The sequence below is a fragment of the Scyliorhinus canicula genome, chromosome 7, assembly GCF_902713615.1.
Source record: "Scyliorhinus canicula chromosome 7, sScyCan1.1, whole genome shotgun sequence".
In the NCBI taxonomy this organism is placed as follows: Eukaryota; Metazoa; Chordata; class Chondrichthyes; order Carcharhiniformes; family Scyliorhinidae; genus Scyliorhinus; species Scyliorhinus canicula.
In genome coordinates, this window is record NC_052152.1 from 156,584,155 (window position 1) to 156,606,921 (window position 22,767).

Here is a 22,767-nt window from a genome sequence, read left to right on the forward strand (position 1 = left end):
AAGATTTTCCACATTCTTTAATGCTCAGTGAAATCAAGGACGTTGGCAGAAAATTTATGCTTTTGTTTGTTTTGAAACATTCTTGGGACTTCCCTGTGCATTCCACATCTCATTTTCTTTATCTTCTCTTCCTTTCTATCTGGATGGTGCTGATCGTTACTGTGGTAGAATTTCAGTTGTGTCAGCAACCCTCGAGAACTCTATCCAAGTGACCCTTTTTTAAGTGAATCTAGTGGGGTGAACTGCCAACTGTGGAAAGCATCACAACTGAACCTGAAGGTTCCTGCCTAATTTCCACAGACATGCAGTGGCCATTGGAGAGGAAGCAGCAATGGGAAACTTGGAAGTATCTTTACTCCCTCCCTTGCCTTGGGTGCTGGGGCTAATTTTAACACACAAACTGCTGTTTCAGCTGAGATCTGTAAATGTCAGGAATTCAACCTGGGGTCTTTAGTCTGGATGGACAGATTAGAAGATCTGAGAACAGCTTTTCAAAAGAAACTTCGGAAAACCCAGTAACAGTTATATCTAGTTGAAGTATATGAAATAGCGAGGCGGAGTGGTTCCGTACATTATAGATTGGTGCTTGGTCAAGTACAGAATTTTCACTGTAATAATACACCTGCACTTAAAAATACTGCTCTCCAGCCTGGAATCCTGCTAAATCTGCTGTGTACTGTCTTAGGTTGGATTGAGGCAATCACTACAGTGGATACCTCATTTAATTTTGTTCAATTTCCAGTTCCTTGTGCTGTGTTTTTTATTGAGGGTAGTGCATGGTAACAAACTTGTTTACCAACCCTAAAAGTATTGACTTTCATTTTATTTTTGGCTTGCAGGGTTTTGTCTTGGCAGTTACAATCATTCGAGAGGCAGTGGAGGAGATCCGATGTTATGTCCGAGACAAAGAAGTGAACTCCCAGATCTACAGCAAGCTCACAACAAGAGGTCAGCACCTAGGACCCTGCTCCTGCTTCTTGTATCCTGTTGCCAGCTGCTAAAACAGTAGGATTTAACTAAATTGAGCAACATTTAAAATCAAAGGTTCTTTTCCGGGAGAGCATATGTGCTGTTTCTGCAGTGCTAGACAAGTGATATGACAGAGCCCCCATTTGGACAACTCCGAGAGATTTATGATGTATCTGTCATTTGCATAGCAAAGATGGTTTGGTTAAAAAAAGACTGCTGTTAGGTTCAATCTTAGTTTAGGTTCATTGCTTTAAATCTCCTTTAATAGAAGGTTTTTGAGTAAATATGGAACCTTCTTCACATCCCCTGCACAAAACAAATATAGTGACATGACATTGGAGACGCTTCATCAGCACCAAACAGAATAGAAGTCTATAGTGTTAATGGATCAAATATTTGAAGGTGAATTAAATGTAGCCTAAAACATTTGAAGTATTACCAATAGCACAGAAGTGGGCTCATTGTAAACACTATCGCTGAGGTTTTCTGGTCCCGTCATGACGGGATTTGCGAATGCAGTGGTCCATTTAAATTCTCGTTGACATTGGCAGGGCCAGAAAACCCTGCCCTATGTCAATATATCTTTGAAGTGTCATTGAATTGATTGCAGAATTGGTAATTTTGTCATGAGCCTCCCAATAGGAATTGGTTACCGTTCTTGAGCTTGATAAAATAGCCTGTTGCTGCTCTGATTGAATTCTCACCTCTTTTCCACAAGCTATGGAAAGAATACTGCGTGAATTGAGAAGACCTGCAGAGATGTTTAAGAGTATGAACAAATGACCAAACACGCTGAAAGATATACAGTGCTGACAGGGCCTCAGAGCTGACCTCATTTTTTATGAGATGGCTGCTGTGTTTAACCCTGACAGATGGCCATAACAGTGCCATGAAATCTCAATGTTGTGGAACTAATCCAATCTGAAATGGGGTGCAAGGTTGGGTTAGAGAACTGAACACAATCTGCTTTTACTAATCTGTACTGATCCTGTAGGTGTATTTCTATTTCGGGTTTCTTTGACAGGTTTGAAACTGATTCCTTGTATGATTAGGCCAGTTTCCCACCAAGTCATTGTTATCGTACACAAATATTTTTCTCTGCGTATCTGACCAATTAGAGGAGTGTTTAAGTACTCAGTCATTTTTTCTGCTCAGAGTATTGTTTGTATCTAGTAATTTATTCAAAAATTTTCTTAAAAGGCTGGTTCAATATAATTACTGAGCATTTCATATCTTGTGTTAAGTATGTATATTAGCATGCAGTGAGGTAAGTACAGAATTCTGGATCTTAACCAATCAATTATAGTGGCTGTTGGGTAATAGTACCACCAGGCAATGGTTTACAATGGACAATACCCAATTGCCCTCCCATTATACATCTCTCTCAATTTTTTGTTTCAGTTAAAGCCAATGGAAGTAAAATTTGGAAATGTGGTGTGAGACCAATTCGATATTGTTCATTATGCATGATCACCTTTCAAAGACTTCTTTGGATTGATAAGTTTCAAAATGCACTCTCTCGTGTGGAGCTGAGCCACAAAGAGCAGAAGGTTTGAGCTCTGGCCCTTGTCTATACTGAGCTGATCTCTGTTGGATGACAGGCAAAGCTTTGCAATTAATCTTAGCACTTGGATAGGAAGGAGAAAAATCCACTAGGTTCTCTGCCCAATCTTACTGCTCAGTGACTCCTACTGGAGTGTATGGATATTGGGTGAAGACAGGATGGTTTCTAGATGTGACGCCCTGAAGAATCAAATGGCTGTGACACCCCCCATAGTTAAATGGCCGAGTGACACTCACCATCTACGCTCACGAATGAAGCATGGATATTTGGTGAGATAGTATTCAAGAAACCATGCACCTTGAGGAAGGGGGAAGCTCTGAGAAAAGTACTTGACCCTTTTACTTGATCTGTTCCTGGATCTGGGCATCACTTGCAGTCAATTCCCTTGAGAAAGTGGAGGCGACAGCATTCTTCAACTGTTACAGTCCACATGGTGGAAGTACTCCCTCAGTGCTATTGGTGGAATTCTCCAGTCCTTCTTGCCGACAGGATCTTATGGTTCCTCTGAAGGCAACCCCTGCTACGGGTTTCCCACCTGTGGCACGGTTGTGGAATGTAAATCGCCAGTGACTCTGAGGAACTAAAAGATCTTGCGGGCAATCAATGGTAAGCTGCCTCTACCGCGGAAAAACCTGCTGCGAAAAGGCTGGAGAATTTCGCACGTTTTTGTTTCTTTATTCTTTCACGTGGTGTACACGTTACTGGCAAGGCCAGAGTTTGTTGCCCATCCCGAACTTTCCTTGAACTGAGTGGCTTGCTAGATAATTTCAGATGGCACATTAAAGGGAGAGACTTCAAAGATTTTGACCTCATGACAGTGAAGAAACAGTGTCAAGATGGTGTGTGGTTTGGAGGAGAATTTGCAGGTTGTGATGTTCCCATGTGCCTGTGCCCTTGTTCTTCAAGTCTGGGTAGTAGAGGTCACAGGTTTGGAAGTTGCCTATGAAGGAGTTATTGCGATTAACTGCAATGTTTCCCTTAGATGGTGCACCAGGTTGTTATTGTGTGTGGAGGAAGTGACTGCTTAAAGTTGTGAATGAGGTGTCAATCAAGTGGCCTGCTTTGTCCTGGATGATACGTTTCTTCAGTTTTGTTGGAGCTACATTCATCCAAGCAATTACAGAGTGTTTCCTGACACACCTGGAGGTGAATTACCAGCCTCTGACCTGTCCCAGTTTTTATATGGCTGTGCCAGTAAATGTTTTGGTCAGTCATAACTCCGAGGATGGGGGGAGATTCAGTGATGGCAATGCCGTTGAATGTCATGGGGAGATGGTTCGATTCTCCCTTTGTGGATTTGGAGTATGGATTTGTGCAGTTCTTTGCGAAAATGGTATTCGCCATAATACATTACTTCTAACTCCAAATTTAGCATTTGGATTCAAAGGAGAAAGTGCTTTAGAATTAACAGATAGACGATTACATTTTTGGTACTTTCTACCTATCTGTACTGAAGCTGCTAACATTTGCTGGTGTAGGGTGCTCTTCAGTATCTTGCCCAAGTGGCCACTTTTCAGGTGTAAACCTACATAGTGAGGGCTAACAAATCTTCAGGAGTGAGAACCAATGCGTAACAACAACGGCAGCGAAAACTATCCAGGCGAAGCAAGTAACAACAGCAACACCAGATCCATTCTCGTATTGCCCTCTCTGTATTGGACATAACCAATGTAATTGTTTCTCCGGCACCCAAATGTACATACCCCCACCCCCCCCGCTCTCGGAGGAAACCCACGCAGACACGGGGAGAAAGTGCAAACTGCATACCCTCCCCATAGCTGGAAGCTCAGCTAAGAGCCAAATAGGATGCTGAGTTTGTGAACAGCTTGATTCATCAAAGGCAAGGTAGTTGGGAGGTAGATGGAATCAGAGGCGGAGAATGAGCATTGACGCCAAAATCCGTGCAACGCCGCTCTCACGATTCTCCGGACCCCGGAGGGGCCTGACAGACTGCCAGGCACGTGATCGGGCTGCACTGATCCGCAGGCACCTGCAATCTCGGGGGGGGGGGGACGGGACCTACATTCCTGGTGCCGCTCCGCGGGCTGAGCCTGCCATGTCACACGGGGCAGCTGCCGCAGGCCGCTGCTATGCACATGCACGGACTCCCGACTGGAAGTGCAGGGCACCGTATCCACAGCCAGAGCTGCGAGGAGCACTCCAGGGCCCTGCTAGCCTCCGCAAATTGGAGAATCGCTCTGGACTTTCTTAAGGAAAGTCCAGAGTGAAACGTCCGCGTTTTGACGCTGGCGTGGGGACATGGCCCCATTATTGGAGAAGCCTGCCCCCTATGTTCCTTTGCATTTTGTAATGCAGAGTTTGCCACATATAACGGATGATTTTGAAAGGGGAAAGAATGCTATGGCTGGAATTTTATGCACCCCACCACTGAAAGTGTGGTTGGTGGGAGTATTAAAAACAGATGCTATGGTGGTGGGGGTACCAATCGCCTACTTGCTTCTTTTGGTGGCATATGTGGTGGGTAGCCTGCTCACCCTTTGATTATTTGAGGTCCTTAAGTGGACAATGGTCAGGTGAATCCTGGTAGACTGTGGGAGGAACTGTTGGGCACTCTGCCTGTCATAATATGGAATTTGTGTCCTGCTGTGGCGGTGACTCATTGATGAAATCTTGAGGCTTGTGTGTTTAAATATTAACACTTTCATTGGTGAGCTTTAATTATTTATAGTTCCATGTTGCTCACACCATGCAGGCTAGTTGCTCACAGAGTGTACTTATGAACTGTTCTCTTACTGTATGAGTACATATATCACACTGTGGGCAGTGCCACTCTCATGTCCCACATTAATCCTTGCTCTGCTGGGCACCTTTACATTGTAATGCATACAGGCACATATCATCACACTGACTGTGGGTTTGAGTAAAGAGGTGACCCATGGATACCTGAACCTATATTAAGAATGCCCCCTGGCCTCATGATTGAAGGTTGAGGGGTGGGGAACACAGTCACAATCTGAGGCAACTAAATGCCCGACAATCATAACATCCAGTTGTGACTTCCAGGGTCAGCGGAGGCAGCTTGCCTGCCACCTTATCCTCCCATTGCCCCCCAACCACCTGACCTTGAAACTGTGGGTGGGGCCACTGCTTTCATGTTACGTACCAGCCGACAGCTCAGTAATATTCCTGGAATATTCTTTTTTAAAAATGTTTTCCTTCCTGACGAGCATAAATTTAATTTTTATCAAGTTATCCAAGGGGAAGAAACCCGATGAATTTTGCATTTATCAATCTGACACGGAGCATTACTAGAATGACATCTTATGTCACACGGTGGCACAGAGGTTAGCACTGCTGCCTCACAGCGCCAGGGACAAAGGTTCAATTCCGGCCTCGAGTGCCTGTCTGTGTGGAGTTTGTACGTTCTCCCCGTGTCTGCGTGGGTTTCCTCCGGGTCCTTCGGTTTCCTCCCACAGTCCAAAGATGTGCAGGTTAGGTGGATTGGCCATGCTAAAATTGCCCCTTAGTGTCCAAAGGTTAAGTAGGGTTATGGGGTTGCAGGGATAGCGTAGGGTAGGTAGGGTGCTCTTTTGTAGGGTTGGTTCAAACTCGATGGGCCAAATGGCCTCCTTCTGCACTATAGGGATTCTATAATTCTATGATACTGTTGTCGTTCTCAATTTTGACAGATCAGCTGCTGAATACTAGAGACCAAAGAAAATGCAATTGTGGGGAATTGGAGGAAAGGAAGAGGGAAATATCGCTGAACTTTATTGTTTGGATCTATTAGTTGCTTTGCTTAAACATTTGGCCTGAATCACACTGAGGGAGCTGTGATAGGGCCCCGTCTGACACTTCCGTGCAAAGTGGAAGTGTTAGAAATTGCTGCTTGTTGCTGGACTGTCAGGGAGCTGGGCTGGTTATTGTTAATCTGAAGTTGTGTCGTGAAGTGCATCCTGCAAGGAGATGTAAATGAAGTGTTTTAAGTAATAAAGTCAATGTGACCTTTGTCATTTCTGCTAATTTCCTCCTGAACTGGCTGCCTGCCTGGTCATAAACGTAACACATTGCAGATTATTACTGCAGCTGGACTTAAGGTTCTACTCGGTCACATCTTGCAAAAATATCCCAAACCTTAAATGTATTGAAAAAAGTCAGCCTTGAAAGCCCAGCTTGCCTTGATGGACATATTTTTGCAGCATCATTATATGACCATACTCCCTTGCATTTAAATTATCCCATGCTATGTGAGAAACAGCACCAATAAAAGCCACTCATATTTTCACTCGACTGAAAAAAGACTTGTGTTTTATCTAAAGTGAAAATTGGGTCAAAATACTTTATTGTAATCCAACTTTATGACAGGCAGACAAAAAGTTGTTTATGTTATGTGTAAATAAATTAGTTTTACGTTTATTTTGTTCCTCACCTCTTTCCTGCAAATGGTCTTGACCCACCCTTGTTGATTGACCCCCTGTTGGTTTCAAGAGTGGCATTGACAACAAATGTTTTTTTCTATAAATTTAGAGTACCCAATTATTTTTTCCAATTAAGTGGCAATTTAGCGTAGCCAATCCACCTATCCTGCACATCTTTGGGTTGTGGGGGTGAAACACACGCAGACACAGGGAGAATGTGCAAACGCCTCACGGACAGTGACCCAGGGCCGGGATTCGAACCCGGGTCCTCAGCGCCGTAGGCAGCAATGCTAACCACTGTGCCACTGTGCCGCCCTTGACAACAAATGTTGACAATCTCTAGGCTGTGTAGAACATTACAACTGTGCCCCAGCCTGTTCTCATCTGGGGCGGAATTCTCCGACCCTCCGCAGGATCAGGGAATCGCCCGGGGCTGGCGTAAATCCCGCCCCCGCCGTGGCTGGAATTCCCCGCTACCCGGGAATCGGCGGGAGTGGGAATCACGCCCCGCCGGCCGACATGCCCCCCGTGGCGATTCTCCGGCCCGAGATGGGCCGAAGTCCTACCGCTGACAGGCCAATCCCGCCGACGTGGTTTAAACCACCTCTGTGCCGGCGGGATTGGCGGCACGAGCAGGCCCCCGGGGTCCTTGGGGGGGGGGGGGGGCGCGGGGCGATCGGACCCCGACGGGGTGCCCCCACGGTGGCCTGGCCCGCAATCGCGGCCCACCGATCGGCGGGCGGGCCAGTGCCGTGGGGGCGTTTTTTTCTACCGCCGGCGCCACGGCATCCACCATGGCGGAGGAGGAAGAGACCCCCCTACCGCGCATGCGCCGGTGGTGACGTCAGCGGCCGCCGATGCTCTGGCACATGCGCCGACTCACGCCGGATTTTTGGCCAGCCCCGACGCCAGCCGGCGTAGTGCCAAAGGCCGTTGGCGCCAGCCAGCGGAGCGGGAGCCACTCCGGCGCGGGCCTAGCCTGACGCCGGAGTGGGTCTTGCCACTCCGCCACAGCGGGACCTCCCCCCCCCCCCCCCCCCCCCCCCCCCCCCCCCCCCCCCCCCCCCCCCACCCGCCCCGGCTGGGTAGGGGAGAATTTCGCCCCTGATGTCCACACACCAGCACCTCCAGCAGGGGTTGCGAATTAGAAAGAGGGAGTTAAAATCAGGACACAGTTCTTTATTCTTTCTAATCTTTGACCACTGAGATCAAATTAGTACCCTATCTGAGGTCAGCAAACTTGGCATTGACTTGGGCTTTTTTATTTCATATGTAATCAGAATTTTTTAACGAGTGTTTTCGTTTAGTCTTCTGATTCACGTGGCTGTAGTCCTTGGGCAGGATAGTTCTCAACAAGGCTCCAATGCACGCAGATTGCTTTTGAGGAGACACTCAAAGCGGAAAGTAAGTATTGCACTTGCAAACGTCCCGTTGGTCAACTCAATAGTATTGGCAGAGGAGAGCAGTTACCCCCTTGACTAATAATATAATAATCTTTATTATCACAAGTAGGCTTACATTATCATTGTCCTCTGGTGAGTTTATGATTAACTGAATGTCACCTGAAAAATATATTCCAGTTCCAATTCTCTTCCCGCACCTAATGGTGCGCTAAGACAGACTTTTGCTTGTTCCCATAGATAGTAATTCTTAGAACAGGTTGCTTGGTCTGTCAAGGGGCTTATAGCTTGAGGGGTTTCCACTCCACATCTAGGGTGCCTGACCAGGAGTCTCTGCCACTCTTCCTGCCGGCCATTGCTGTGTTTAGAAGGATTTTGCAGGTTGACACACTCAACCTGTTTGGCCGCATTATGAACACACCTCCCTTGGCAATTAAGTCCTGGGGTGGAACTCGAACCTGGAGCATCTGGCTCAGAGGCAGGGAATCTACCCACAAGACCTCCCTTAAAAAAGTATGAATGAAATTATCTGTGCTTCTTGAACATTTTAAATTGATTTCATGTAGGCTAAAGGGCAATCCTTTAATGGATCTTTATTGTTATAATTGGAAGTTGTTATTGACCATAATGAGCAGCTTCTGTGCGGAAATACGATTTCAGCAGTAACTGCAAAGCACCAAAGCTTCACCTTGCATTCAGTTAGAGTATAGTGCTTTCTCCAGTATAAAATGTGCTGGATCTGTCTGTTGTGTATTGTGGTGTAGTTAATGAGCAGTTGTTGTTTATCTAATTTTATCAACTTCAATTTTGTGCTCTTAATGCAAGCATTTTCTGTCACTAAACCTCCATAGGCTGTTTCTAAATTAAATCAAAATGTTAACACATAAAACTATCACCGAAATCCATTATACTCCTCTCTACACCATGGACTTTTTCCCTCTCTAGCTCTTTCACCTCAGAGAGTGGGGAGGGGCAACGTTTCCACACCTTTCTTCCTTGAAATATATAGTGGGCATTCAACAGGTGCCCGGAGAGAACTGCAATACCTAATGTAGCATTGAGGACAGAGGCAAAGGAAACTCCTTGGCTAGATTCTTCTTCTGGGCCTAGAACCTGATTTCAAGAGAACGTTTGAGCAGTGACCCTGCACCGCGATGGAGGTCGGCCCTCAATGTCATTTTTCCATGCCAAGTCAATTAGTGACCAGAAGGCGGGCTTAATGTCCAATTAAGGGTGGACTCCTGAGGCTGGGGAGCGGAGGGAGGGGAGGGGAGGGGGGGGGGGGGGGGGGGGTCAGTAGGAGGCCCTCTAGCAATGACACATTGGCAGCCCTACCATCTGAGGTAGAAACTGCCAGTGTTCATAAAAGAGAGAGATGGAGAGAGAGACGGAACCTTCATCTTGAGACGCCCCCTAAACACTTTATAAAAACATTGGAATAATAATAATAATTATCTTTATTATTGTCACAAGTAGGCTTACATTAACACTACGGGCACAATTCTCCCAACCGGAGTCTAAGTGCCGATGCCGGAGTGAAAGCCAGAGTGTTTCACTCCAGTGTCGGAGCCCGCTCCCAGCCCCCTATTCTCCCGCCCCCGGGGGGGGGGCTAGGAGCGGCGTCGCGTCATTTACACGCACTGGGCATTGGCACCGCGCAAAAAGCAGTGCCGCGTAAATGACGTCACCCGCGCATGCGTGGTTGCCATCCTCCCCGAGTCCACCCCGCAAGAAGATGGTGGATAGATCTTGTGGGGTGGCGGAGGAAAGGAGGTCCTCCCTTAGAGACGCCAGCCCGCCGATCGGTGGGCACTGATCGTGGGCCGGACCCCATCGGAGGTCCCCCCCCACCCCCCCCCCCCCCCCCCCACCCCCCCCCCCCGGTGCAGGAACCCCCCTCCTCCCCCCAGAGGCCCCCCCAGCATTCCCACGCAGTTCCCGCCGGCAGCGACCAGGTGTGGATGGCGCCGGCGGGAACCTGCTGTGTTGGGGCGGCCGCTCGGCCTATCTGGGCCGGAGAATCACTGCTCGCCTTTTGCAAACGGCGAGCGGCGATTCTCCGAGCGGCCGGCTGTGTTTCTCGCCGCGCTGGTTTTGGGGGGGGGGGGTTGGGAGAATCGCGTGCGGATGCCGGGGTGGCGTGGCGGGACCCGACGTGGGGGGGGGGAATTGCGCCCTACATCATTCCGCTGTTACAGGGGACCAGCCTGCTCACTTGCCATGGGGGAAGGGCCTTAATAAACCTCTTAATTAGTTTCACTGGCTACCCGCCACTTAGTTCTGCCCCAAGCAATTTTTTTTAAAATGGCTCTGAGTAGCATGCTGGCAGAAAATTCCGACCCCACCCCCATTTGGTTTGGCTCCCTCAAAACCAGAACCTGATCTATACTGTCAATTGATCTTACTGGGACTGGAAGAAGTGCGCTACCCCTGATGTCAGGCCAGGTCAAGGTATTTTTGAGAATAAACATCGAATTACCCCCTTTCTGGAAAGTGGGTATGTGCATGAATGTTGAGAAAATAATGTACTTACCTGGGCTCTGATGTGTCAGGCTCCATCCTTCATTTGACAGTATAAATGGGATATTAGTTGTAATCTTTGATTTTGATGAAGTTGTGTTAAAATGTATTCTTCCTTCATCACTTTAGGGACTGTGGTTGTCAAGAGCTCAAACATTCAAGTCGGTGATTTGATCATTGTCGATAAGGTTGGTATTTCATTTGGATTTAAAAATAAAGATCTCTTTCAATTAGTAGAGTCTCATTGTTATAGAAAATATATCAGAAACAACTGGAAGCCAATAAGTATTAGGAAGAATAATCAGTACAGTTCTCTACAGGGAAGATCTTGTTGTCTGGTTTTGAGTCATTAATAATGATGAAACTATTCGTATTCACCATCGCTACTCCACTGGAACTGACAGCAGCTTCTGGAGTCACAAATGGAGTTAAACATGGAAATCTAGAGGTTGCTATCAGTGATTCTGTGGTCATCCAGAGGGTGTACCGTTGACATTCCCCCAGAATGCAATTAATTAGAAATAAATGAACTGGTGAAAATTTCCACTGTTAGGCTTTTAGCCTCACTGAAAAACTCTTGGAAAAGTTACACTGTGTTGAGTGAGGAGTAATTGAGTTTCTAATGGTGCACTAAGTTAATGATGACCGCCAAGAGCTTTCATTGGTCCTGAAAAAGTACGTTTATATTTTCTGATAAAATATCCACTTTTTAATTCTTCTTAAAGCTTGTCTGATATTTTAGCTTGTACCTTAATTCCACGTGCATGTCCCAATCATTTATTTTACTATCTGTAGAGTTAAAGTTGTGAAGGAATTGAGTGGATTTTATTTCCTGGTTTGCTGTCTATGAGGAAACTTCAGTATGATTGGCTGCTTATACTGTGTGATGACATTGCTGCCCCTGGGCACCTGGAGGATCCCTTGACTTGATGCTGGAGTCAAACTGACATCAGGATTGGAGAATTTCACCCCACATAGCTCACAAAGACTTGTGGTCGATGTTGGATGCTGTTGCTTTGCGACTGACAGTGGACTCTGATGAATTGAATTATTTAAAGAAGCAATATAAAACTCCTGACTAACGATAGAGCATGTGCAGTTATGGGGCAAGTGGCAGAACGGATTGCAAACTGGCTACAAAACTGAAATAAAAGAGTAGTGGTTTAAGGTAGCTACTCCAATTGTCAGAAGATGGTAAATGGTGACTTCCGGTAGTGGGATGTAGGAGAAGGTCGCACATAAGGTCGCTCCCACCAGGGTCCTTGTCTTTTTTTGGTCTTTTTTGCCTGATTTTCAGGAGAATTTGGTGGACAAATCTGACCCATCTAATTGTATAAGGCACTGATTGACGAAAGTATATTGAAAGTTACAAAAAAGGCTGCTGGAAAGAAGGGTACAACTGGTAGTCCTTCGACGGAGCCAGAGAGAGTGTGAAGAGCATTGGGAGGGAAGATGGCGAGGATGACCTTGGCGATGGGGACCACTCCTATCACAGTGGAAACGCTGATTGGGCTTAAGGCCAGCAAATTCGAAAAACAGTTTGGTAAACATTTTGAAAGGCAAGGAAGGGTGTTTTAAAATTTAGAGTACGTGGGCGCAGCACGGTGGTGCAGTGGTTAGCACTGCTGCCTCACAGGGCTGAGGTCCCAGGTTCGATCCTGGCTCTGAGTCACGCTAAATTGTCCCTTAATTGGAAAAATGAATCGGGCACTCTAAGTTAAAAATAAAGGAAAAAATAAATAAATATAAATTTAGAATGCACAATTCTTTTTTTTTTCCAATTAAGGGGCAATTTAGCGAGGCCAATCCAAATACCCTGCACAGCATTGGGTTGTGGGGTTGAGACCCACGCAGACACAGGGAGAATGTGCAAACGCCACATTCCTGGGGCCGGGGTCGAACCCAGGTCCAGAGCGCCATGAGCCAGCAGTGCTAACCACTGCGCCACCGTGCCAATCTGGCAAGGAAGGGAGATGATGGAGACCCTCAAAATGTCTATTGAGGAAGCACTTGGCCCGACATGGGAGACATTGGGAAAAACTTTGGAGGCCGTGAAAGAGCATGGAGAGATGCTGAAAGGATCTTGTTGCAGCATAGTGACCAAATTGCCTTGTTGAAAGCTGAGATGCTGCTGGTGGAGGAGAGAGACACGAGGCTGAGGGTTGAGGACCTGGACAACAGATCGAGGAGACAGACCCTTAGGACTGTGGGGCTGCCAGAAGGGGTTGGAGGGCCTGAGGTCACCGAGTATTTTTCACAGATGTTTGCAAAGCGGGTGGGTGGGGGGTGCGGGTGCGATGGGGGATGAACATATGTCCCTTCTTGAGCTGGATATGGATAGGGCCCACCAAACACTCCAGTAGAGACCTCAGCCGCATGAGCCACCTTGTTGCCATAGGTTCCAGAAGAGGGAGTGGATCCTGAAATGAGCCAAAGAGAAACGGGAAGTGAGGTGCGAAGGAAGCAACATTCAGATTTACCAGCATGCAGGGGCAGAGCTAGTGAAGAAGTGTGCAGCCTTTAATAAGATTAAGTCGGTGCTATATAAGAGTGGAATGCATTTTGGAGTGGTTACCCGGTGAGGTTGAGAGTTGCATTCTCTGTTTCTGTAGTGAAGGGCTGGCACCAATGGAGAATCCCTGGTGCTTCACGGCGGGGAAATCAACGTGAAACCCTCGCCGATTCGGGTACCGGTGAAGGGCTAGCACCGGCGCCACGTGGAGAACCTGCGGTTTACGGCCGGAGAATCGGCGGGTTCCGCGCCACGCATGCGCGGGGCTTACAAGCTGCAGCCGGGCACGCCTTTGCCCCTACTGGAAACAAGGCGACGGCCGTGCTGAACCACGTACCCGCCCACCCCGTGGCCACCCCCCACCACTCCCCCCCCAGCCCTCGCAGAAGCCCCCGGCCAGCAGCATGGATCCTGGCTGGGTGTAGCGGCGCTGGACACTATTAGAAACCAGCACGCAAAGTTCCCGATTGCTGGGACCACACGTGGCCAGCGCCATTGGGAACTCGGCCCATTGGGGGCGGAGCATCACGGGTGGGCCTGCTGATGACGCGCCAACGGCATTGCGACTGCGCGTGGTGCACATCCCGATGACGCCGATTTGGAGGGGGCGGACCATCGGCAACAGATGTTACAGCGGTGCCTGCCCCAATTCTGATGTCGGAAGCCGTTATCCCCCGATAGCCAATCCCGATTTTGGCATTGGGCTACGGAGAATCCCGCTCCATTTTTCAATACATTAAAGGAGGTTGAGGCTTTCGTCATGGAACAAGTACTTGTACTAAAAGTATTTAAATAGGACTTTAATGGGTATAGATGGGCAAGGTTAGCTTGGGATTATTTGACTATTCTGTATAGATTTCAGGTTATTTGGGGTTTCTTGTTCTGTATTGTAGGGGGCGGGGAAAGTCCAATCTATGTGTTGTTTGGGGAGGGGTGGAGGGGCCAATGTAACCTGTATTAAAGGCCTCTAGTTTTGGACAGAGCACAAGTGGAAATATCCATTCTTCACCTGCATTCCGAAACCCCTTCATAATGCTCAGGACCATCACAGTCACTTTTTAGTTGTATTCTTTGCAGAGAAAAAAGCCACAGCTGATTCAGTCCTTCCTGATAGTTGCATCTTCTTAGTTCTGGTATCATCCTTTTCATACAATTTTTGCACTTTCTCCAGAGTCTCTATATCCCTTTTGTAATATGGAGGCCCAGAATTGTGCACAGTACACAAAGTATGATTGAACCAAGTTTCTAGACAGGTTTAACATAACCTCTTTGCTTTTGAATGCAACATCTCACTTATTATTACTGAACCTCATTGCCATTTACAAACTCAATCTGCAATTTGTTGAAGTCTTTTTGTATTTTGTCACAGTTGTTGTCAATGCCAACTACTCAACTGCAAATTGTAAGATTTCATTTCCTGCAGGATAGTTAAGAATAAATCCAATAAGGACCCTGGCTCAATGATAAACACTAAAGTTACATCCAAGGGTAGGCTATCTATGGCAAGAGGTGTGGCCAGTGACTTTAGTGTCTGCAAGTCCAAAACATCAGTGTGAAGCTGATAAAGTCGAGTAAAGTCACCAGTGTGAAGTGTTCCACAGTATGGATGCGAGAACAGGACTCTAAGGAAAGAGAATAAGAAAAGGATAACAGCCATTGAAATATGGGTATGTTTGAGGATGTTCAGAACCAGCTGCATGGCCAGAAAGACAAATGAGTGGGTTAGATCAAGTGTAGAAGTTCAGGAATGAAAAGGGTTGCTAAGTACAATTAAAGCGAGGGAGATCATTCTCCCCGTGTCTCCCACAACCCAAAAGATGTGCAGGTGAGGTGGATTGCCAATGCTAAGTTGCCCCTTAATTGGAAAAAAATAATTGGGTACTCTAAATTTATTTTAAAAAAGAGAGGGAGGTAGCCAGGTTGGAAGTGAAGACTTGACAGTTTGTCCTGACGACAATTGAAAGAGAAATTGAGAGTAAAAACAGAAGAGGCAGGCGAAAAATAGGATGGATGGATGACATTGAGATGTGGACTGAGGGAAGCTTGAAGAAAGTCAGAGAAGAAGCAAGACAATGCCAATGGCCTCACTATGGCTATGGTGACAACAAACAAACGAAAACCAGTGAGGAATTTTGGGGGAAACAATTTATTTTTTTAGAAAATGTTTTTATTCCAGATTTTTCAATAATTTTTACAAAACACTACAAAAGAGAAAATAATGCAAAGAAAACAAAGCAATATGCCAACAAAAACAACTTAACCCTCTAAAAAATTTAACAAATCAAACAAAGCAAAGTGGGGCATCCGCCCCTTACAAATAACATGAAAGTCACATAACATAAACGAGAAAGTCAAGGAATGGTTGCCACCGCCTGGAGAACCCCTGCAAAGACCCTCGCAAGGTAAACTTTATCTTCTCCAACCTGAGAAACCCCACCATGTCACTGACCCAAGCCTCCACACTTGGGGGATTCGCGTCCCTCCACATTAACAAGAGCCTTCTCCGGGCTACCAAGGAGGCAAAGGCCAGAACTCCGGCCTCTTTTGACTCCTGCACTCCCGGATTGTCCGATACCCCAAATGTTGCTATCCCCCAGCTCGGTCTTACCTGAGTATCCAAGACCTTAGACATAGCCTTTGCAAAGCCCTTCCAAAATTCTGTAAGTGCCGGGCATGTCTAGAACATATGGGCATGGTTTGCTGGGCTCCCTGAACACCTCACACACCTGTCCTCCACCCCAAAAAACTTACTCATTCTCGCCCGTCATATGCGCCCGGTGCACCACTTTAAACAGAATCAGGCTGAGCCTGGCGCAAGATGAGGAGGAATTGACCCTGCCCAGGGCTTCAGCCCACAGGCCCTCATCCAGCTTCTCGCCCAGCTCTTCCTCCCACTTGCCCTTCAGCTCTTCCACCGAGGCCTCCTCCGCCTCCTGCAGCTCCTGGTATATTTCCGATATCTTGCCATCCCCTACCCACACGCCGAGACCACCCTCTCCTGTATCCTCTGGGCAGGCAGCAGTGGGAATTTCCCCACCTGCATTTTCACGAACGCCTGAACCTGCATGTACCTGAAGGTATTCCCCGGCGGTAATCCAAATTTTCCTCCAGCGCCCTCAGATTGGCAAAGTTCCCATCGATAAACATGTCCCCCATCCTTTTGATTCCCGCCCTATGCCAGCTTAGGAACCCACCATCTATCCTACCTGGAACGAACCTGTGGATGTTCCGTATCGGGATCCAGACTGAGGCCCCTACCTCCCCACACTCGCTACCGGGGCTGGTACAACAATTTGACCCACCCTATTAATTCCTCCCCGAACCCAAATCTGCCTAACCCCTCCCACAGGTACTCCCACTCCACCCGATCAAAGGCCTTCTCCGCGTCCATTGCCGCTACCACTTCTGCGTCCTCCCCCTCCGAGGGCATCATGATCACATTCAGGATGGGGAAAACAATTTACTCAGTGAGTGATGGGAACATGGAATTCACAATAATGATTAAGGTGTATAGCAGAGATGCATTAAAGGAAAGCTCGATAATTTACATGAGCAAGAAACTAATATAACAACTGAAAGGAATAAAAGATTTTTTTGGGCTGAAATGGCCTGTTTTATTTTGTAATGTTTCTTGTAACTTGTGTAAACTAATAAAGTTGGTTATCATCAGCAAATGGAACTTTATGTTACAATCTTGAAAAATAAGTAGCCAACTGTATGGAGGTCTTGATTGTTCTAAACTGACTTTTGACCCAGAAGTAGTACAGTTGGACAAATTTGTAACTTCTTTAAAAGGTCTGTAATTGTTTCTAACAATGTTTGCAAAGGACTTCTATGAGATTTGGATCAATTGTAATTTTATTGAATAATAAAAAATTCTGGTCCATGTGTCCTGGCCTCCCTTGACTTGAAAGAGGTAGCAACTGGCAAGAATGGGTGGCATGGTAACACAGTGGTTAGCACTGTTCCTTCACAGTGGCAGGGACCCGGGTTCAATGCCTGGCTTGGGTCACTGTCTGTGCGGAGTCTGCTTGTTCTCCCCGTGTCTACCTGAGTTTTCTCCGGGTGCTCCGGTTTCCTCCCACAAGCCCCTAAAGACATGCTTGCTTGTTAGGCGAATTGGACATTCTGAATTCTCCCTCGGTGTACCTGACCAAGCACTGGAGTGTGGCGACAAGGGGATTTTCACAGTAACTTCAATGCAGTGTTAAATGTATGCTTCCTTGTGACAATAGTAAAGATTCTGTTTATTAAGTTAACAATAAATAGGGGCAGCACAGTGGCGCAGTGGTTAGCACTGATGCCTCACGGCGCCGAGGTCTCAGGTTCGGTCCCGGCCTTGGGTCACTGTCCTTGTGGCGTTTGCACATTCTCTCCGTGTTCGCGTGGGTTTCGCCCCCACAACCCAAAGATGTGCAGGCTAGGTGGGTTGGCCATGCTAAATTGCCCCTTAATTGGAACAAAATGAATTGGGTACTCTAAATTTATTTTTAAAAAGTTAACAATAAAAGTTATGTGGTCAGGCAAAGAAACTATTGGTGTGAAGAATAAAGAAGTGCTAGAGGTAGAAAGTGATCAGCACACAGGTTCAGGCACATCGAGAATGTAGACAGATAGAAAGAGAAACACAGAATTCATGCAAAGGAGAAGCCTGCAAAGCTCGCAATGATAAAAATTGTTTTCTGTTAGGCAGAAAGAAAAAACACAAAATTCCAGACCCTGTCGGGAAAATGATGTATGAACGATCAAAACCTAAAAGCAACGAGAATAGCTCACGCACACAAAAAAGCTGAGAGTTGCTGTTAGAGGATCAGATCATGAACTGGGTAGTACTGGGTTGTTTGGTTGAAAGGGAACACTGGATAGCTACACCACCAGGACTGATGTGACCTGAGGAAGGGAGGGTTCATAGACGTGTGCTTTGTTGGTGTTAACTGTCTCTGGAGACCTCGGATAGAATGCATCTGTTGTTAAACACGACTCAAAAGCCAAATGGATTGTGGGGAAGTGAGAGGTCCTACACAGTGGAGGCTGAGTTGGAGAACTTTGGAACTTCATGTGCTGCCATATATGATGTGAGTGCTTGTGTAAGTTGTGTATTTTTTGTATTGACAATCTAAAGTTGTTTACTCTTATTTGAAGCGCTTGTCAATGCATGTTTAATTTGCTTTGGTTCTGATTCTAACAAAAGATTAAATCTTGTCGTTAATTTCTTCATTTGGGAGTTCTTTGCAAATTCTGTTATTCCAGTTGTTTTCTGATTTTCATTTTTTATAGAATCAGCGGGTACCTGCTGACATGATCTTCCTCCGAACATCAGATAAAAATGGTAAGTACGCGCTGAGTAATTAATTTAAATTTTAAAGAGTTTCCCTCTCAGCTGCCTCCCTCTTTAGTATGAGGTGGCTGCTTTTCTTGAATATCCAATTGGTCATATTTCTGATACTGAGCATATTAAGACACTAATGGTTCCACTGCCGAGTTAATCCAGTCTGCATATCTAATCAGTAATAATTCAGTATAATCAATTGCAATTGGGTAATGGTGTTTAAATTGTCCCAGTCCTGGAAAAGTAGTCTAATTCTTTGTTATTACGATTATTGTATTTTTCAATCCGTTTTTCATTTTTGATGTGCCTGTATAATTCTCAGTGCTTGAGTTTATGACAAAGCAACAAGTGAACAATGACCAATGCGGCAGAGAGCAGCTGTAAATGGGCTTTTAAAAGAAAGAGATGATCGATCCCCTGCCCTTGCCCTGGCAGTAGGTCATTGAGGTTATTCAGGATATTTGAGCCATTTAGACCCAGGAAGGTCCCGGATAAAAGCAAACTGGCAGGCTTTTGAGCTCTCAGCACTTTTCCTTTACTCATCTGTATTGTTCAACCCAAATGGGAAAGATCAGCTGTCAAGGTGACAACCAATCCATTGGCTGCTTTGCTAATTCAGAGCTGTGTCTGTGAGTCCAGCTCCCAGACCTGTAACAGATTCGAACAGCTGCCCAAAAATCTTGCTTATCAGTAACCATGACAGCACCCATCATCCCCTATCGCTCCCTTTCCTCCCCCACAGCAAGCTGTAGAGATGAGTGCCAAAAGCTGCATGCCCTGACCTCCAATAATCCTGGCAGTAGTCTTCACAGCGGCGATCTCAATTCAGCTTCCCCCTTCAAACCCAATAAAGATGCAACCAGGTTAAATACACTGTCATGTCACTGATTGCAGTGTCTGTCAAACAATAGGTGGTACAGTTAATGCAGAATAGTTTGACTTTATACAGTCCTCTTGATTTAAAATATAACATGACCACGGATTTGTTCTGCTGTCCGATGTTGTAAATTAGCCTTGCTAATTGAACCTGAGGAGTGGAGCTTACTGGGGCAAACCAGTTCTAAATTAGAGCTTCCTAAAATTCCAGTACACCTCTTGAAGTCGCTGTAGCGACCGGGATGGGGGTGAAGAATATTTTAATAAGGATGCGGGAGTCCAAACCGAGTAAAAGTAAGAACAAAGTTTTATTTATTTACAAACAATGGGCTGGATTCTCTGATTTCCAGGCTATGTCTGTGGTGTTTTACGTCACAAAACTGGCTCACCCCAGCACCGATCCTCCGACCGGTGAGGGGCTAGCAGTCACGCCATGTAAAACGCCCGACCTCCACGACAAAAACTGCCAGAGAATTGCCGGGTCAGTGGCCTCCATCGGCCACACGGTACAACATGGTGTCGGCCGTGGGCGGATCTGATCTGACCTGCCCCCCTCCGAACATCCCCTGGCCACCCCCCACCAGTTCCCCCAGCCCTCGCCGAAGCCCCTCTGGCCAGCAGCATGGCTCCCGCCCGACTATGGCGGCACTGGACACAGTCCGCAGCTGCCATGCCGGGTTCCCGACCGCTGAGACCACATGATCCCGCGTGGTCGGGAACTCGGCCCATCGGGGGCAAAGCATCAGGGGTGGGCCTCAGGTGACGTCCTAAAGCCGTCCCAACGGCGTGCAGCATGTTCCTTTATGATGCCGTTTTGGAGGGGCTTGTACATGTGTGATTGTCATCCTTCCTTCTGCCCTCCAGGTTCCTGCTTCGTTCGTACAGATCAGCTGGATGGTGAGACTGACTGGAAGATGCGTTTGCCTGTTGGCTGTACTCAGAGATTACCCATAGCAGCTGTAAGTACTACGGGAATAACTTGGTGGAAAATCCTGACTACAAGATGGTCTTCAGAATTCCGCCTCTTGTCGCCGAGTAGTTGCCTGTCTTTTTTTCTCTCTCCACAGTTGCCTTCCCTCCGCAAAGACAAATAATATCACAACATCTGTGCTTTGTTCTTTCATCTAATGCTGTTGTTATTTTTCTACTGCTGCAGCAATGAGATTTTTTTGGCCACATTTTGGTGCCAAACAAATTGCATGATTGGGTATTGGAACAAGAGAAAATAGCTCAAAATGAGGGTCATCTTCTAAATTCACATTTTCGGTATTCAGGTATGGGATGTGAGCTTCGCTGGCTAGACCAACTTTTATTGCCCATCCCTAATTGCTCTTAGCTGCAGTACTGTTGATCTAAGTTGCCTTTATAACCTGCCCGTTTTAAAGCTTTTTAAAATTGGTTTTGGATGCTTCACAGGGAAGCTTTCAGTTTTTGTTGGCAAGAACTGACTGACTCCCCCTACCCTTGATGGATGAACAATAGCGAGTAGTTGAACTTGCATAACCACAGGTTAATCATCAACCTCTGCTAAAGTAACTGGCCTCAGCTGGGGCAGCAGTAGGGTTGCCACTGTTGGCCTGAGCACCTCTGTTGAGATAAGGAAACTGAAGAGGTCTGTCCTATATTGATGCCCAGTTACTTCTGCTTAAGTGGGATAACCAACATTGGGCTCATCTGTGATGCTGCCCATAGTCATCACTATGTCAAGACTCACGTGCGTGAGTAATGGCTGCTTTGAGGAGGTATCTGGATGTGAATAGTGCTCATTGAACCCTATCGTGACCCCCCCCCCCCCCCAACCTTGGCACCTCTCCTTCTGTCTGCTCTTGACAACCAACCTTTCCCCCAGCCACCATCATTGGATCATTGGACCCAAAACCATTCTCTTCCTCTGACCTCTCTTACTCCCCCACCTTCCCATCCTTGTAGGCTTCAGTGAAGCAGGCTTTTTGGTTGAAAGGCTTCCAGCTGATTTTGAGTGGGATTTTGATTTTACAGGTTATAAGATCTATAAAAATCCAATAACTTTTACCACACTGTGCCTTCATGTCTGTTGGGGTTGTTTCTGAGGTTAACCAACAGTTTGCTTTTCAAATCTGGCTTCCTTCATGCTGCTGGCTGGCAGTTAAACCACTATTCCTGTTGTTGGCTGAGATCTAAAGGAGTTCAATGTACAGGTTCCAGTATCCTCTTAAATATGTTACATCCCTGTGATCATTTCCTTATCTTATCTAATGTCTTTCAAACTGCTCTCCCAGACTTAATTAAATTCATCGCTTGATTTTAGCTTAAATTTAACCACTTCCCAATGACACCTTTCTTCCACACCTTGCACATCTTACCCATTGAATTTTAACCCATTAAGATCTATTCTTGTTCTGTACCCATTCTTATTAAATTGGCTTTAGGTACACATCTGTTTGCAGTCTTGCTCAGCTCATTCATATATCAAATTCACAGCTTTGATTCACATAGTCACTTTGCTCCTTGCCTTCTTGATTAATGGAGGGGTCAGGGGTTATGGGGAGAAGGCAGGAGAATGGGAATTAGAACCATATTAGCCATGATTGAATGGCGGAGCAGACTCAATGGACTGAATGGCCTAATTCTGCTCCTATGTCTTATGGACTTAACTATCTTACTAAAGTTTAAAATATGACCAGAGAATTTCCAACTCAAAAGAGGTTTTTGTGACAGCGATCTGTCTGCCTTTGGCAGCAGCACAGAAAGAGCACTAGAAGCCAGAGGGAGAGGAGTGGCACAGAGAGGGCAGGAGCACAGAGAATGCACTGGGAAGCGGAGGGAGAGTGGGATCGTAGCGAAACCAGTATCCTGGAGAGAGTCGGGGCACAGAGGTAGCAGGATCCCAGGGAAGCACAGCATGAAGAGACTGGGGAACAGGGGGAGCTGTTCTCAGGGAGAGCAGTAGAATAGTGGGGGAGAGCAGGAGTCTGAGGGGAGCAGAGCACATTTCCAAACACTGCTCCCTTGCTTTTTCTTTTTTTTTATTTTAAAAATAAATTTAGATTACCCAATTCATTTTTCCAATTAAGGGGCAATTTAGTATGGCCAATCCACCTAGCTTGCACATCTTTGGGTTGCGGGGGCGAAACCCACGCAAACACGGGGAGAATGTGCAAACTCCACACAGACAGTGACCCAGAGCCGGGATCGAACCTGGGACCTCGGCGCCGTGAGGCAACAGGGCTAACCCGCTG

At 46.6% G+C, this 22,767-nt stretch overlaps 1 protein-coding gene across 2 annotated transcripts in view; it reads left to right on the forward strand.

The window, feature by feature from the left end:
• The window catches only part of LOC119969467 (probable phospholipid-transporting ATPase IIA), a 280,025-nt gene that overhangs the window by 83,738 nt on the left and 173,520 nt on the right, over window positions 1-22,767 (forward strand). Inside the window, exons 4-7 of one of the 2 annotated variants that reach the window (XM_038803124.1) lie at window positions 840-948; window positions 10,962-11,020; window positions 18,622-18,673; window positions 20,414-20,508. In XM_038803124.1, coding sequence (XP_038659052.1) covers window positions 840-948; window positions 10,962-11,020; window positions 18,622-18,673; window positions 20,414-20,508 — 315 coding nt within the window. Of the gene's footprint in view, window positions 1-839; window positions 949-10,961; window positions 11,021-18,287; window positions 18,420-18,621; window positions 18,674-20,413; window positions 20,509-22,767 lie in introns of those variants that run through there. The other variant, XM_038803125.1, reaches the window with a different exon arrangement.